At 47.0% G+C, this 16,831-nt stretch overlaps 2 protein-coding genes across 2 annotated transcripts; both read left to right on the forward strand.

Moving 5' to 3' along the window:
- Window positions 1-597: 597 nt before the first annotated feature.
- On the forward strand, window positions 598-4,049 carry PtA15_9A180 (uncharacterized protein; the record flags this gene model as incomplete). Its single annotated transcript, XM_053172362.1, has 14 exons — window positions 598-645; window positions 722-794; window positions 870-1,696; window positions 1,788-1,895; window positions 1,979-2,087; window positions 2,166-2,239; window positions 2,325-2,546; window positions 2,616-2,686; window positions 2,782-2,873; window positions 2,981-3,171; window positions 3,263-3,379; window positions 3,447-3,505; window positions 3,581-3,637; window positions 3,728-4,049. 14 exons carry the CDS (start codon window positions 598-600, stop codon window positions 4,047-4,049), a joined length of 2,370 nt encoding a protein of 789 aa, XP_053023610.1.
- A 701-nt stretch (window positions 4,050-4,750) lies between these two features.
- On the forward strand, window positions 4,751-8,525 carry PtA15_9A181 (uncharacterized protein; the record flags this gene model as incomplete). Its single annotated transcript, XM_053172363.1, has 3 exons — window positions 4,751-4,885; window positions 4,970-5,386; window positions 5,451-8,525. 3 exons carry the CDS (start codon window positions 4,751-4,753, stop codon window positions 8,523-8,525), a joined length of 3,627 nt encoding a protein of 1,208 aa, XP_053023611.1.
- Window positions 8,526-16,831: the final 8,306 nt, after the last annotated feature.

Consider the following 16,831-nt stretch of genomic DNA (forward strand, 5'->3'; position numbering starts at 1 on the left):
GGAGAGTTTTGTGGGAAGAGCATTTGGCTGGTGGCAAAGCCACCTGTTCCAGAGGGAAGGGATAGGAAGGAATGACTGTTGAGGTGGGAGAGCACACACCAAAAAGTGATGGAAAGGTACTCTTTGAATTTTCCAGTCTGCAGCTTCAAAGCTGTCCCTCCCATTATGAAAGTTAAGGTGATACATATTTATGTAATGCTCATTTTAAGCTACCTTATCATCAAACCATGACATTTTTTTGTATGGATTTTTGAAAAAGGCAGCAAGCCAACCACCCTCTTATTGGGTTAGCCCCGGCGGCGCACGTCCGAGCGGAGAAATTTTCTTTTCTCTTTTTTCTCCTTTGCCTTTTTGTTCTAGTGACTCTCTTCAGAATTGGAGTGGATAGAAAGACAGACAAGATGCATGCGCATCCATCCATGCCTGGATGTAAATATGTAGCTCGCAAAACAAGCGAGCTACAGGCTCTCGAAACTGAGCCAGATCTTCACCCGACGCTCGGCGAGCACCCCGGCGGCACTCTGCTCTCCACTCAGCCCCGCAGAAGGACTTTGTTCAGTTAGCATAGTATCAGATGCACCTGGCCACCCTGCAACGATGACCCGACTCGAATGTTTATGGTCGAGAGTGGTCTCGATCAAAGCAGTAAGCTTCTTTTCTTCTTCGCTCGATGATGATATCCATCTAATTAAACACTTGTCTTACCTTGACTGGATTTCAGCCGCACCCTCATACGATTCATGCCCTGTCTGCTCGTGGCTCGTTTTGCCGGTCAACCATCGGATCAGGCAGTCGTGTGTGGTTCTTTACCCTTCACGCTCCTCCAAAGAAAGTCACTGATTATTATCTCCATTCGTGAGCTTGCCCAGCAGGAACGTGGAAACCGATCTCCAGTCTCAGGGCCCAACTCTCGCTCTACTCCACCGCCACCCCGCCACCCTCGTCTCACTCCGCCGGCTCACTCGAAGAGCTTCTCAACCCAAAACCATACTCGGAGCTGATCGCCCAAACTCAGGCCAGCTCACAGCACTCGGCACAGCTCATCCAACGGCTCGACCAACTCTTCAGCCTTAGCCATCAGCAACTCAGCACCCCACAGCAACTGGCGCTTGTCGGCCTCCTCACCGACCACCGGCTATGGTCTGCGTACCTCCATGCACTCATCCAGCAGTCGGACCAGCCTATCGGCCAACTCACCCAGACCATCCAGCTCAAGTCTCAACGACGTCAAGCCATCCTCGATCAACTCAGCCCCTGCACCCCTTCCTCATCGCCCCCTCAGCCCAACGCCCCACCAATCCAGTCGGACCAGAATACCCAGAGCAGCACCAACACAACACCAACGACCGCCACCCCTGACAGCAAACCGCACTCGATCGCGGCCTTCCTGGCTTCCTTCAAGCTCAATCCTGCCACTCTGATCTCGGCTCTCTTCAACCGCGCCGGCACCAAAGCTACCATCCAGAACATCAAGGACTCCGAGCTTCATGCTGCCAATCGGGACGCTATTGCTGCCTCCCAGCCTCGTTCCCAGTCATCGTCCCTCGATTCACAGCTGTTCCCTAATCTGAAATCGGACACTCGTGCTAATTCGGAAAATGTCGGAACCATCAAGGTGGTTGTGGAGGAACTTAGGGGGAACCCTATTCTGCGAGCCCTGCGCTTCCTTGCAGTCACCTTGGTCTATTCATTTATCGTCAGTAAATCTCCTACGATCACTCCCACCTATTCACCATCATTCTGGACTTTTTTCAATCGAACTAACTCTTCATGAAATTCGAATTTAGATGTTGACTTTGCTCAGTTTGGTGATGGACTCGTCTGGATTGCTGAAAGCGACCTCCCCGACTGGCGGACCCACAGAATTCAAGCCACAAGGCCAAAAACCAGTCACAGTCAGCTTTCTTCCCCTCTGGTTTCTCAGTTTTTTCTCTTCTTTTTGGCTATTACTCAACGACTCTACCTCCGATTTTCGCAGTTTGGTGATGTACATGGCTGTGACGAAGCTAAGGAAGAGCTGAAAGAGGTCGTCGATTTCTTGAAAGATCCTCTGAGATTTGCGAGATTGGGTGGACGTTTACCACGAGGTTGGTCACACCTTTCCTTCCCTCCAGTTTCATTACTGCTATATCTGACCACAGATTCTGGTTTCTTGCTTTGAACAGGTGTCTTGTTGACCGGTCCTCCCGGAACTGGGAAAACGTTACTAGCTCGAGCTGTTGCGGGTGAAGCCGGAGTGGTAAGATGAATCCCCCTTCCTTTTCAACTCAACCAATCACGGCACACTCTTCCTCTCACTAACAACCATGCAATCGACCTCTTAGCAATTTTTCATTGCATCTGGGTCGGAGTTTGACGAGATGTATGTTGGTGTTGGAGCTCGTCGGATTCGAGAGCTCTTTGCTGCGGCCCGAAAGGCAGCTCCCGCGATTATCTTCATTGATGAGCTGGACGCTATCGGTGGCAAACGATCACCGAAGGATCAGCATTACATGAAACAGACCCTCAATCAGCTTTTGGTTGAACTCGATGGCTTTCAACAGAGTGTAAGCAATCAAAGAGATGTTCTACTAGTTGATCTTCCAAGGCTCTGAACCTCCTCTTTGCGCGTATAGGAAGGTGTTATCTTGATGGCAGCCACCAATTTTCCAGCTTCCCTCGACAAGGCTCTCACACGTCCCGGAAGGTCAGCATTCACAACGCTCTTCTCACACGAAAAAATTGCATGATCATCCGACTGAATCTTTTACTCTCACTCCCATTTCTTTTGCCTCATTGCAGGTTTGATCGACACGTTGCAGTACCGTTACCTGATGCTAGAGGGAGGATTCAGATTTTGAAGCATCACTCTAAGAACGTGACCGTTGACCCAGGTATGTCTCATACCATCATGACAGCGATTAACAAAGACGTTTTTCCGATTTCCAGACATATCCTCCGTTAGTATATTGAATGTTCTTTTTTTTCTCTCTTCTCTTAGCCCTTGACCTTACTGTTGTCGCCAGGTCCACGCCTGGCTTTTCTGGAGCCGATTTGCAAAACTTAGTCAATCAGGCCGCTGTCAAAGCCTCGCGAGAAGGTGCCCAGTCGGTTCGGGCCCTTGACTTTGATTGGGCTCGTGATCGGATCATGATGGGAGCTGAAAACAAGAGCTACATCACCACTGCTGATGTGAATGCTCTCGATGATCAGTCTGGAACAAAGAAAAAAAAAGAATTCACCGAAGTTATGCTGATTGGTCGATTATTCTTGTTCCCTCCAGCAAAAGAAATTAACGGCCTACCACGAAGCTGGACATGCGTTGGTCAGCATGTATACTCCTGGTGCCACTCCGCTACACAAAGTCACATGTCTTCGCAGAGGGCACGCACTTGGAATTGTAAGCACACATACTTTTTTGCCCGCTTCTCAAAGAAACAACGTTAAACGCTACAAAATTATCACAGACACATTTCTTGCCGGAAATCGATAAAGTCACGGAAAGCTACAAGGAGTGTTTAGCAAGGTTAGTTCAACTCGGCTTGGAAAAAATACCTGCATTGCATCCGTTTTTAATTCCATCCTTCTTCTACTTCTAAAGACTTGATGTCGGTATGGGGGGTCGTGCAGCCGAAGAGATTTTGATGGGAAAAGAAAAGTCAGTCTCATCTTATTTTCCTCTCTTCCGATCAACCCCCTGTCGCTTGTTTCTAATGCTGCAAGATTGGTTGATATTTGAAACATGAAGCGTGACGTCGGGTGCATCGTCGGATATCGATAATGTGACCTTGGTAGCCACGGCGATGATCCGAGAGATGGGATTCTCGACCAGGTTAGGCCCCCGTGCGTACCGAACCGATGACCAGTTGGCGCCGAACACCCTAGCGTCGATCGACGGTGAGATCCAGGAGATGGTTGAGGCCGCCGCTTCGAGAGCCCTCAACCTCTTGCAATCCAAACGGGATGAATTGGATCGGTTGGCTTTGGCTTTGATCGAATACGAAACCCTTTCGGCTGAAGAAGCTTGGAAAGTGGTGAAAGGTCATAAGCTTGAACGAAATACTGTTTGAACACTTTCACATAATGGTATTTCACCCGATATCTCAACTTGCCCCACCCCCCCTCTCTGATCTCTATATATAAAATGTGAGATACCTGGCTTCACCTCTGGAGCAAATAGTGAATGAAGAATCACAGAACTTGAATCATTATAGAAGAGTGTCCATGGTTGGAATAAGCCTTTTCCTACTGGCGCAGCCCCTCTACTGAGAAAACAGGCTAAAACATAGACCCGTGCACTGCTTCTGCTTCTGCCCACCACATCGGGGGATTGAGAGAGGATTATGTAAGGGTTGGTTAACTTAGAGCTGTGAAATCTGTAGAGACACCCCCAGCCGAGGCCCTTTCACAGCCAGCCAAGCTGCCCTCGACATGAGAACGGTCAACAAAGGCAACAAGGAAACGAGAGGTTTGCCCAGGAACAACGACCGAGAACGCCCCAGGAACAACGACCGAGAACGCCGAAGCCATGGAACGAGCAGACTGGATGAGCCCTGGAGGAAGACAGAAATCAAACTCAGAGACTGGCACTGGCCCTGGCACCGGCACTGGCAGACATCACCAACGACACACTCGATCATCAACGACCTCATCATCGAACATCGGACTACAGCGAGCAGCCAAGCACTCATCCTCAAACTCAATCAGCAAGCTCATCAGCAACAGACCACCCGCCTCATCCAGCAGGTACCCATCACCCTCACAATCCTCAATGACCAACCAACCAGCCACACAGGTCGTCAAACAACTCGTCATCAGAGCTCGTCCTCATCATCCTACATACCCCTCAGAACAGTCACCGGCTGCGACAACCTCAGGTGGATTACAGGTCATGATGTGCATCAGAGTCAGTCAGCTGTTTCTTTCTCGCATTTACATTCAAGATAACTATGAGAATGACATCCACACTGACTGCAATCTGTTTACATAGCTCGCCATCCCATACTCCTCCATCCCACCACTCGGCTCGCCCGATCTTATCATACCCTTGATGTCTGACCAACGACTACGACTTGCTAAGCATACCATCTTCCCGATCACCCGCCAATCAATCAACTCAAGGCCTACCATCCAAGCCTCAAGCCATCCATCACAGGCCAAACTGGCCGCATCACTACTCGATCTATCCAAATCTTTCAGAACCAAACCTGCTAATGAAAACCTACTTCAGCCCCCTCCGATCAGCGTCGTCGTCAGAAACTTCTCCATCTCTCTCCTCATCCCACCCTCTCCTCCGTCCCCCATCAGTCTCGATCACCCCTCACCACCAATACCAACGGCCGAATACGCGATCGTGTTGGACTGTCTATCCTTATGGGCAACCGTCGGCCCAGAATGGCCTTTCTCGGTTAGTATCTCCTTGACCGATTCATCTTCAACTTACCACTGACACTTTTTTCGTTTGCCTTCAGGTCATCTTGCCAACACCACCCTGCCTTAAAAACTCATTCAGGTTGATCTTACCACCCGAGTCATCCGATGCACTCTTCGAGAATTCTCCAAAAGACGCGCTATCACCTGCCGTTCATCTCAACACCTTCCCAGCTCTTAGGCGTGAACGCATGCGTTTTTCAAGCTCATCAAGGAATATCCTTAGTGCGCCCAAATTATCATCGATCTTTCATGATGACGACCTACGCCCTCTCTCAGACGAGTCAGAACCTGAGGGAATCAGCCTATCAGATGAAGAAGACAAACAAACCCGTGATCGTCATCAGAACTGGCCTCAAGATGAACTCTCTCCTCGATTCGAAGGCGTCTTCCAAAGTACCAGAGAATTATGTATCCTTCTTGGTCCCTATCCTTCAACAACCACGACTCATACCCCGCTTACTGCCAAGCATGCATCTAGTCAGCTTTCAGTCTCTATTCACCACACACCAAGCACCCTTGACACCAGCCCTGACCCCACCTCAATGGATATCAGTTTTCATCTCGATCTTCAACACGTCAGCACACAGTCCATCAATGAGAAAACTGCGTTCGTCTTGGCCATACCTGATCCAGTCGCCAAGGATATCGTCTCAGCCCAGTGGTCGCCGTTGAACGGCGAGGGCGTCATTGAAACTCAGCTACCATTGCCGGTTCAATCAATAACCCCCATCTTACCTTTCAGTTCACCTCCCGCGCGTAGTCCACAGCTGGCTGCTTGTTCTGTTTCGACAGGTCATCATCCCTCTCTGGCTCCGTGCCCAGGATCAGATACGTCTTCGCTCGAACTTGATCTTCTAACTACCGCCGCTCCATTTTTGGATTCAACGTCTGAGATACCCGCCGAGATCATTAAAGACGACTTTGATCTAGAGCTTGATTTTGATCTCTCATCTTCAGCAGATGAAATTACTTGTAGTCCCAAAAAAACTAATCGGGCCCTTATACAAAGCTCCCGATCCACTACCCCTCATCAGTTCATTGCTTGGATTGATACCGAATGGCTTATCCGACGTGCAGCAACCACTCACAACTCAGTCCGCACACGACTCGTCCTAAATCTAAGAGGACAGCTTGAGATTAGAGCCAACTCTCTCATCTCGACCCTCGGCGAACCTTGCTCAAAATCATTCCCAATACCCTTCTTAATCCTACCGTCTGTTGAGGAACATACCTGTACATGTCGAATTTCCACCGATTTCCCATCTTCCCCAAATCTACAATTCACCCTGCCCTCATGGGCTGATTTGGTCGAACAATCCGCCGACGATCAATCTCAGCAGCTTCGACTTTCCCTGCCTCAAGATCAATCAGGTCTTACCGAGATCATCATAGCCCGTCTTGATCAGCCAGACTCTTCTCCGCAGCTTCCTGAAACCGTGTCAATAATCCCTGAAAGTCCTTCGAAGCAAGTGCCCTCATCCCCCCTCACTCGACTCACCGAACCGAGCCTTTCGATCAACCATCTAGTCATCAATTCAGGAAGCCGTGTTAAATACCATAGTCGTCGATCCACAATATCTCCTTTGAGTTTGGTCAAGAAACGACCTCGGCTTTACGGCTCCCTTAGAAACAAATCGAACAAACCAGAACCTGTCCTGGAAAACGAAACCCCTCAGTCCACTCCTTTTGACGAACACCCCAGAGCCAAGCCCTCGATCCGCTCAGTTCAAGCTGACCTGGTGATTGATCGCTCATCCGGAAAGCAGTCGATCATTTCTCAGTATGCTGAAATCTGCATCACATTCTGTTGCTCCTCAGATCATGTCGACTCGAACCTCAATATACTGTTTCCAATTGGGTCTGATAGCAGAGATGCCTTTGAGATAGTAGGTCTATGGATCGGCGAATGGAAGCTGATCCAAGACCAAGGTTTCCAAGTATCGGGACCTTCGGATGCAGTAGAAGACGACCGACTAGAAGATTATGTGCAGTTTGTGACTATCAAGGTCGATGTGAGCAGTGTCCAGATCTCGAGGAAGGGTGACACCAGCAGCCCGTTGCCAACTCTTCGAATGATTGTCTTACACAAGAAGATAATTCCCACTGCAGAATCTGAGGCGACTCGGGAAGGCAGTGGCACATTCATCTGTCTATTACCTTCCGTCGAAACTTCGGTTGCTGCTTACAAAGCTCTACTTCGAGCCTCTGTAGGATTCCAGATCCAAGTCAAGCACTCTGACATGATGGTACCTGAAAACTCTCCAGAAAAGATCCAATTGGTCCGCTATGATTTACAAGCTACCACGTCCCTCGTTACCTCCGCCTCAATTGAAAGCTATCTACCACTTCTGACTGGTCCGAAGCAAGTCTCCAATATACCCGCCATCGAGCCTCGAGAGTCCGAGGATCAAGCCGACATGCTTGTTGAAGAGAGTGAAGAAAGTCACAGCGGTCGAAGTTTAGCTCGGTGTACATCATGGGTCGAACAGTCTGTGCTCAAGTGGGGCCTCAATTGGAGGACTGTGCTCTTATGTTGGCTGATTTATTTGGTGTCGTCGCTGAGCGTCCAAGTGGAGCAAATGGGCAGGCGGCTCGAGCGGATGGACAACCAAGTGACCGCGGGAGGACTTCCCATCGAATTAAGCCAGACACTGCTAGAGCAGACGGAAACGGAGTCAGTGCTTAACGATCCCGATCCGGCTTATCCAGTCGAGGAGGAGATCGACCAATCGGATAAGCCCGGCCGGCCGCAGCTCATGGACATCAGGCTCAAAGCGGCCCTTCTGAGGTCCATTCTCACTCCGCCCGACTGTGCCCGTTGCGGTCCCGCGTTCAGCACCGAATCAGCACCGGCCGGGCCCGCTGGCCCAGCGGACCCAACCACCAATCCTGCCGAGCCTCCACCCCCACGCTCGCACACCTCCTCGCAGACCACCCAACAACATCACGACACCCATGCTTCGGGCGAAATGATCAGAGACTTCTTGGGCTTCTTCGATAGACTCTTCTATCTCTCCGTCTCTCAACCACTCTCGAAATTGGCTGGCTCGATCGGCTCCTTTCGTCAAAAGTTAAGCTTCAAACAACGTCCTCCTCCTAGGCCCGAGTTCTAATTGTAGTTTTCTTTTCCTTCTGTTTTCTGTTTCTTTTTTTTTTTTTTTTTTTTTTTGTCTGTCCTGAGGATTTGAATTAGTGGATCTTAATTTTTTTTATCTTTATCTATTTTTATTTGTCTCATTGGATGTGTTTACCTCGTAGATCTGTATTAATCCATGTAGAGCATACCCTTCGGGTAGGACCAAAAAGAAGAGGGAAAAATGATGCCTAAAAATTGGGAAAATAACTCCTAAAGTTGGTTTGATGTCCTGGGGACCCTTGGCTGATCCCTCCCTGACGTCTAACCGGACCCCTTTTTGGGTTGTGGGCATTTTGGGAGTGGTCATCCAAATTTAGCAGGCATTTGGGAGTTGTTTACCTCATTCTTGATAATTGAAGAGAAAAAAGAGTTAAACAAACTTCAAGCCCACACCAAATGAATTAGTATTTCCCAAGCAAAAAAGATAGGGGCTTAACTGGTTGACTTACTCCCAATGCATCAGACGTCCAGGAGACCAAGACTTGTTGTCCGTCCCCGGTCCCCAGGCCTAAAAATTGACCTGGGGTGAGTTAGAAGTCAAATAATCTCAATGGCGTGTACTAATCCAGTACAAGAAAAATGGGTCGATCTCTCCTTTTGGCAACCGTTGAAAGCAGTATGCACCGCATTATGCTCCGTCACAACACCTGCTATGACATCTTTACTCACCTCTGCAGCCGTTTCCACACCACAAGCAGGGCTGAACAGATGCTTGTCTGGGAGAAATTAAAGAGCATGAAGATGTCCGACTTCTCCAGCAGCTCCGACGTGATTGCTCTAATCCTTGAACTCTTGGACAACTAAATGAAATACACAGGCTATGGGAGGTCTCCAGAGCTGCCCCTCGCTGCCCCTCGCCCGCCCTCTCCATATACATGATAAGCAAGCTCCGAGCTCGGAACCAAGGTTCCATCGGCTTCCATGACTGCGTGGACCGCTGGGCCTCGCAGCACTCCGCCTCCCCTATGTGCATACATGCACATACACAGTATCGTTTTAGGCTGCCGGTCACTACCGGCCGGCCACATCCAACATCGCCCATCATCTCCGGCCTCAAGCGGCCGTTCAACATCATCCAACGACTAGGCCACCTCTGCGCGGGAATCCAATCAAGCGGCCGACTCAAAGCTTGTTGTTTTTCTTCGTCTTCACGAATCTGTCGATGGCCAGGGGCGGCGGATTGGTGATGGATCAAATGGGGCCAATCCAAGTTGACTGACGCTTTCATATATCTTTTTCTCCAGGAAGCCGTCAATTGCCCAGGGCGGAAGGATTTGTGGTGGATCCAATGGGGCTGATGCGAGTCAACTACAGTTTTTCGAGCCGAGGAGACCATCTGAGGGACGGGCAAGGATGGATCACCTTCCACAGGCACTCTCCAACCAAATGTGCTCAGCGTCGACCAAAAAACAGTCCTATTCTCACCATCTTCAAACAACACACAACCGCCGCCACCACTGCTGAGGTTTCTGTCAGTCTGTTCCCCTTGACGGGCTTCATCACGACCGTCATGAATATTTGTTCATACAACCATCATTCACAGTATCTTGCCCTGTGTTAGCAAATAAGCTCTAAGAAAACAACTGGTGTACTGTCAACCGTTGGCCTAATTATGCACTGAATTCCTTCCCCTTCAAATTCTTTGTTTAGCTCATGTGTAGCTTTTATGAGTGGTTTTTGTTCAGTTCAATTTAACAGTATTCAATTTCTGTAAACACTAAATTCAGATGCTTGGGCTAAGCTTTATTTGGGACACCATGAAAAAAATGATGTGAATAGGTGTCAGGTGACATTCAGTAAAATATGCTGGAATTCCAGTGGCACTCCAGCATTACTCCCCTTGAATAACAATGGCCCCTTTGTCATCATCAGGGGGTCCTACCACTTTTCCAAAAGTGTATGGTTGGAGTTAAGGCTGGAGTTAGCTTCACGTCACCTACCGCCTAGTCCCCTCAGGTCTTTCATGGTGGGAGTTGTGGCTTGGCAAGGTTTGGGCAAATCTGGTGTAAGTAGGAGAAGATTTCACTGTAGGTCCTCTACTACTTGATGGCTTAGAACAAAAAATTGGACAGTGTAATCATGTATTCTCCATCAAACAAACTCAATTTTATCAGCCCTGGGGAATGTCTGATTTGGGAGTTGTGGCCTTGATCTGTCAAAAGGCTGAACTGGTAGGAAGGTAAATGTGAATCTGACTGTAACTTGTTTATTACTTGAGAGTCTGAGAAAAAACATGACAGCATCAAGTGATCCTAACTGGAAACAAGCTTTTAAATTTTTACCTTTGTGGCATGTGTAACTGAGTAGTTGCCTTGGTAGGATCTGACAAAAGGCCGCAGTTACCAGTAGGAGTTTGGGAAATATGAATTTGGCTGTAACTTGTTTATTACTTGAGAGTCTGAGAAAAACAAAATGACAGAATCAATTGATCCTCACTGGAAACAACCTGTTAAATTTCTTACTTTGGTGAATGTGTAACTAAGGAGTTGTGGGCTTGGTAATGGTAGGACCTGACAAAAGGATTTAGCAGGATTTGGGAAATATGAATTTGATTGTAACTTGTTTATTACTTGATTGTCTGAGAAAATAAAATAACAGCATCAAGTGATCCTCACTGGAAACAAGCAGTTAAATTTCTACCTTTGGGGCATGTGTAATTAAGGAGTTGTGGTCTTGACAAGAGTTGAGGAAAAATCAAGTTACAGGAAAAATTGATTCTATTCTAACTCTGCTCTAACCAGGTGTTTTGAAACAAAGATTGGAAATAAGATGTTGATGTACAATTTGAAAAGGCTGCAAGAATCTTATGCTTGGTGCATTTCAAACTGATGTGTTGTTGTCTTGGCACAAGAGGGGAGATATACATGTATTTGTAGCAGAAAGAGATTCCATTATTATTAACATTCTCTTGCTTCAGTATTTGAGGAAAAAAGTGGGTTGGTACTCATTAAGGACTTGTAGCCATGGAAGGATTTGAGGAAAAAAGTGGGTTGGTAAGAAATGTGGATTCCCTTAAGAACATTGTGTTCTTGGGAGGTGCCAACAACACAACTCCTACATTAAAAATGAAACAAAGGAGATTAAAAGATTCAAAACTTTAATCTCCTTTTGATTATTGATCAATCAATAATCTCCAATTTTGGTTTTGATAACTGAAGTAAGAGAATGGTAATAATACTGGAATCTCTTTCTGCTACAAACACATATATTTTTTCTGTCTTTTGCCAAGACAACAACTCACCAGTTTGAAATTCACCAAGGATAAGATTCTTACAGCCTTTTCGAATTGTACATCAATATCTTATTTCCAATCTTTTTTTCAAAACACCTGGTTAGAGCAGAGTTAGAATAGAATCAATTTTTCCTATAACTTGATTTTTCCTCAACTCTTGTCAAGACCACAACTCCTTAATTACACATGCCCCAAAGGTAGAAATTTAACTGCTTGTTTCCAGTGAGGATCACTTGATGCTGTTATTTTATTTTCTCAGACATTCAAGTAATAAACAATTTAAAATCAAATTCATATTTCCCAAATCCTGCTAAATCCTTTTGTCAGATCCTACCAAGCCCACAACTCCTTAGTTACACATTCACCAAAGGTAGAAATTTAACAGCTTGTTTCCAGTGAGGATCAATTGATGCTTTAATTTTGGTTTTTCTCAGACTCTCAAGTAATAAACAAGTTACAGCCAAATTCATATTTCTCAAACTCCTACTGTAACTGCGGCCTTTTGTCAGATCCTACCAAGGCCACAACTCCCAAATCAGACATTTCTAAGGGCTGAGAACATCAGGTTTATTTGATGGAGACCATCAAGTAGTAGAGGACCTGTAATGAAACCTTCTACTACTAACACCAGGTTTCCCCAAATCCTGTTAAGCCACAACTCCCAAATAAAGCTTAGCCCAAGCACATGAAGTTATGTTTACAGCAGTTGAAAAATGTTAAATTAAATTGAACAAAAAGCACTCATAAAAGCTACAAATGAGATCAACAAAAGATTGAGGGGAAGGAATCTAGCACATAAGATTTTTCCTTGTACGCACAGGCTCTGAACAACGGCTGAATGGAGAGGAATCTTGTGAAGGTAGCGACAATTCTTACCGAGGGGGTGACAGCAGCCTGAGCCCATGGAAGCTTGGTTGGGGAATGCCAGTGGTGCCGGCCTAAGGTGATCCATCCTCACCCGTCCGCCAGGTAGTTTCCTTGGCTCGGAAAACTGCTAGTTAAGTTACACCTTCTTGGACCTCTCGTGGACATGGCCAGCCCCAGTCATTAACCTGTCACACCCCTCAAGTCACCTTTCCCAGGTATACACATACTCAGAGCAAGTCAAACACATACTCTTTTCTATCCTTCTTATCTCCACTGCCTATGCAGGGGACCAACCCCACTTCTTCTGTATTTGAAATGTCCCCGTTTCATTTATGCACCCCCTTGCAGTTGCATGCAGTCTTCTGACCCCATTTCTGCACTCCTTGCATTAGTCTGACACCATTCATGCACCCTTGCATGAGGTACCCCTGTATTTGACATTTCCCTGCTTTGTTTATGCACTCCTTGCATTAGTATGACATCATCTTTCATTTCTCAGCCCACTTTTTGCCTGTATTTAGTATCTTCTGACACCACTTGTACGTAGGCCACCAGCTAAAATCCCTCATCCAGGTTCCACCTTGTAGCTAAAATCCCTCACATTTGTCTATATAAGGAGCTCTCTCCCCCAGTTGTTTTTCCCTCAGTTCAGTACCCACCAGTTATACAGATATCACCCATTAGCCATTATCATCATCCATACACTTTTTATAACAAACCATATCATCCCTCTTATCTGCAATAACCACTGAGCTCACTCTCATATTCTCATACTCTCATATCTCTTGGTTGGCATATCACGTACCTGTCACGAGCTACCCGGTTCCTGGTTCAACTCCCAACTAAGACATATACCCTTCTTAGTCCAGACACTCTTCTGAACTTTTTATATCACCCTCTCAAGGACCTGTGTTCAACCCCCACCGGAAACATCAAGTCAACATTCACCCTTTTCACCAGGGAAGAAAGTGTTGCACTCTCTAGAGAGTGCCAGGCCGTAATTTTGTATGTAAGTTAGTCTGATGTGAGTTCAATGTTAAATTTAAGTCTTTGTTCACTTTCTCCCCAATACCAGTGTAACTGTAGGTCAAGTGTTTGTGAAATGATCTATAACTCAATGCCAACCCACAAGCATCTCTCTGTTGAAGTTTTGTGTTTTTTTCATCATTATTACAATTGCACACAAACTTTGCCAAGAATGTATGAATCTTTATCCTCAAACATATCCTTAGCCGACTGCCAGGTATTTTTTTGAATTGCAGATTTTTTCATTCAAAACACACATAAAATCACATTATGGAACATACTTGTCAGATATAGCAAATTCAGAGGATCTGCACACTGGTGGATGAATCCTTGTGGCATATTTCTGACATTTCAACTCCCATATCAAATTGGGAGGAACGTGGTTTGACATAATATTTCTGTTCTTCAAGTATCAAACCCTTACCACACCAAAGCTAAGAAGACCTGTTTCATATGCAATTGTACTCCAAGCAATATTAAATGTGAAAATAGTGGATTCAGTTTTCCCTACCATTTTTACCAAGGGATGAAACATAATTTTGTAATTTTTCAGTGCCAATAGCTGTTCATTTTGGAATATGCATCTTGCCTAGTACAACAATTTTGTAAATTTAACTACAACTTAACAAAAAATGTTGTCTAGAATCCTAAATAAAGCTTCTGAAGGGAAAAGGGGTAGATTGGTGGATATTAACAGGTGCACCAATATTTCCTTGCTTCTGGAACAAGCTGGAAAAATAATTCAACAGCTGGTCTTAGAACTCCAAAGTGAACAGTGGAGGACTTCCTGTCACATCTGGAACCTTCACAGCTTTTGAGTTAGACCCAAAAATTCTGAATTTTTGCAGGAGAGTCTAGATTTTTGGGCTCTAGATCACTTCTGGGAGACCCGCAGATCTTGACAGGAAGTCATCTAATAAATGCTTAAATCCCCACGCATATCCCAGTGAGGTTAGAACCATTTGTCTTGTAGATTGATCATCTTGTATCTTTTCTTCACCAACCATTTTCCATTAATTTTCTTTGGTGTAGCATTATTTCATCACAGGTATCCATGTCTATGATGCAACAACGTGGTGTTGATTTCTCTCATAAAATGGTGCTGATGTAGCACCTGCTGTCAGTTGAGAATTCTGCACTGTGGTCAGGCTGTATCCAGAACACTCAAAATGATTGGTCATGGGCCAGCAGAAGTGCCACAAAATTTGTGAGGAAAAGTGTTAAAACAATTTGTGTATGTGGGTTTGAAGTAGAGATCGCCAAGTGGACCCGCGCGCAGGTACCCGGCACCCGTGAGCGGGTACCCGCCAAATGGTGTCGGGTACCCGCGCGCGGGTGCCGTGTACGGGTCCGGGTGCGGGATTTCGGGCAAAAAAGCACCAGGTACCTGGATACCCGCCAAAAATACCCGCGGCAGGCGGGTCTTCCAGGTGCCCGGGTACACGCTGTTACGGTCACCAAGGGGGTTGATTCCTCGAGATGACCGGGACAGATCCTGGTCATCAAGGGGAATCAGCCCTCTCAATGACTGGGACAGACCCCGGTCATCGAGAGGATTAGTGCAGCCCTCTCAATGACCGCATCAAGAAGAATCAGCCCTCCCGATGACCGGGATCTGTCCTGGTCATTGGGAGGGTTGTTTTCTCTTGATGAACGGGACAGATCCTGGTCATCGGGAGGAATAAACCCTCTCGATGACCGGGACAGACCCCGGTCATTGAGAGGAATTGAACCCTCTAGGTGACCCGGACAGATCTCGGTCATCAAGGGGAATCAGCCCTCTCAATGACCGGGACAGATCCCGGTCATCGAGAGGAAACAACCCTCTCGATGACGGGGACAGAACCCGATCATTGAGAGAAAACAACACTCTCAATGACCGGGACAGCACCCGGTCATCGAGAGGAAACAACCCTCTCGATGACCGTGACAGAACCCGGTCATCGTGAGGAAACAACCCTCTTGATGACCGGGAAAGAACCCGCTCATTGAGAGGGTTGTTTCTTCTCAATGACTGGGACAGACTCCGGTCATCAAGAGGAAACAAGCCTCTTGATGAGCGGGGTCTATCCCGGTCATCAAGAGGAAACAAGCCTCTCGATGAGCAGGGTCTATCCCTGTCATCAAGAGGAACCATCACTCCTGATGACCAGGATCTGTCCCGGTCATCGAGAGGAAACAACCCTCCCAATGACTGGGACAGAGCCCGGTCATCGGGAGGAACCATCACTCCCAATGAACAGTCTGTAGCTGTCATCGAGTGAGGGTGTTGGATAAAAAAAAGCACAAGTACCCGCGGTACCCGCAAAAAGTACCGCGGGTGCCGTGTACGGGTACGGGTGTCTGAATATCACAAAAAACACCGCGGGTACCCGGACACGCGGCGGGTACCCGGGTCCACTTGGCGATCTCTAGTTTGAAGGTTGGCACTGTTAGATTATGAATCTGGCAACTCAGGCTTTGTAGCTTAGTGGTAAAGCAGGCACCTAGAGTTAGCCCAACCCGGGTTTGAGTCCTGGTGGAGCCATTTCTTTTCTGACAGATTTACAGTCTTGAGCTCAAAGAGCCAAGCGTACCTGCAGAGGAGAGAGCACACCAGCGGGTCTAGGAGAGCCTTAGAGTATCCATATTCCGGGAGGATGTTAGATTATGAATCTGGCAACTCAGGCTTTGTAGCTTAGTGTCAAAGCAGGCACCTAGAGTTAGCCCAACCCGGGTTCAAGTCCTGGTGGAGCCATTTCTTTTCTGACAGGCACAATTGAACTATGGACGCGTGGGGAAACACAGATTGGCTTAGCATCCCCCTGTTTCCCAGGTGAGGGTTTTTTTTTCTGTTTTAATGTCCACGCTCATGTTTGGGCAAATGTTGGGGTGGAATTTCCAAAAATATCACACATTTACCCAGACTCAATGTGAACAGTGGGTGCTGTTCATCGCGCTGGAAAATTTGCCTCTCAATGGCCACCACATGCTGGCCATCCATTTGGGCTTTTCTGAGCTTGATGGGCAGTGTGTACTGCCTCAAAAGATCAGAAATGCTGGCGCGATGATCAGTACTTGCTAATAGAGCTCCCCTGAATCGGGGACCCCTTTCATTTTTCCATGGCATTGTTCGGCCGTACGTTACGGTGGACAAGTGCAGTGTACATTTATCTGCT

This window comes from Puccinia triticina, chromosome 9A (genome assembly GCF_026914185.1).
Source record: "Puccinia triticina chromosome 9A, complete sequence".
Lineage (NCBI taxonomy): Eukaryota > Fungi > Basidiomycota > Pucciniomycetes > Pucciniales > Pucciniaceae > Puccinia > Puccinia triticina.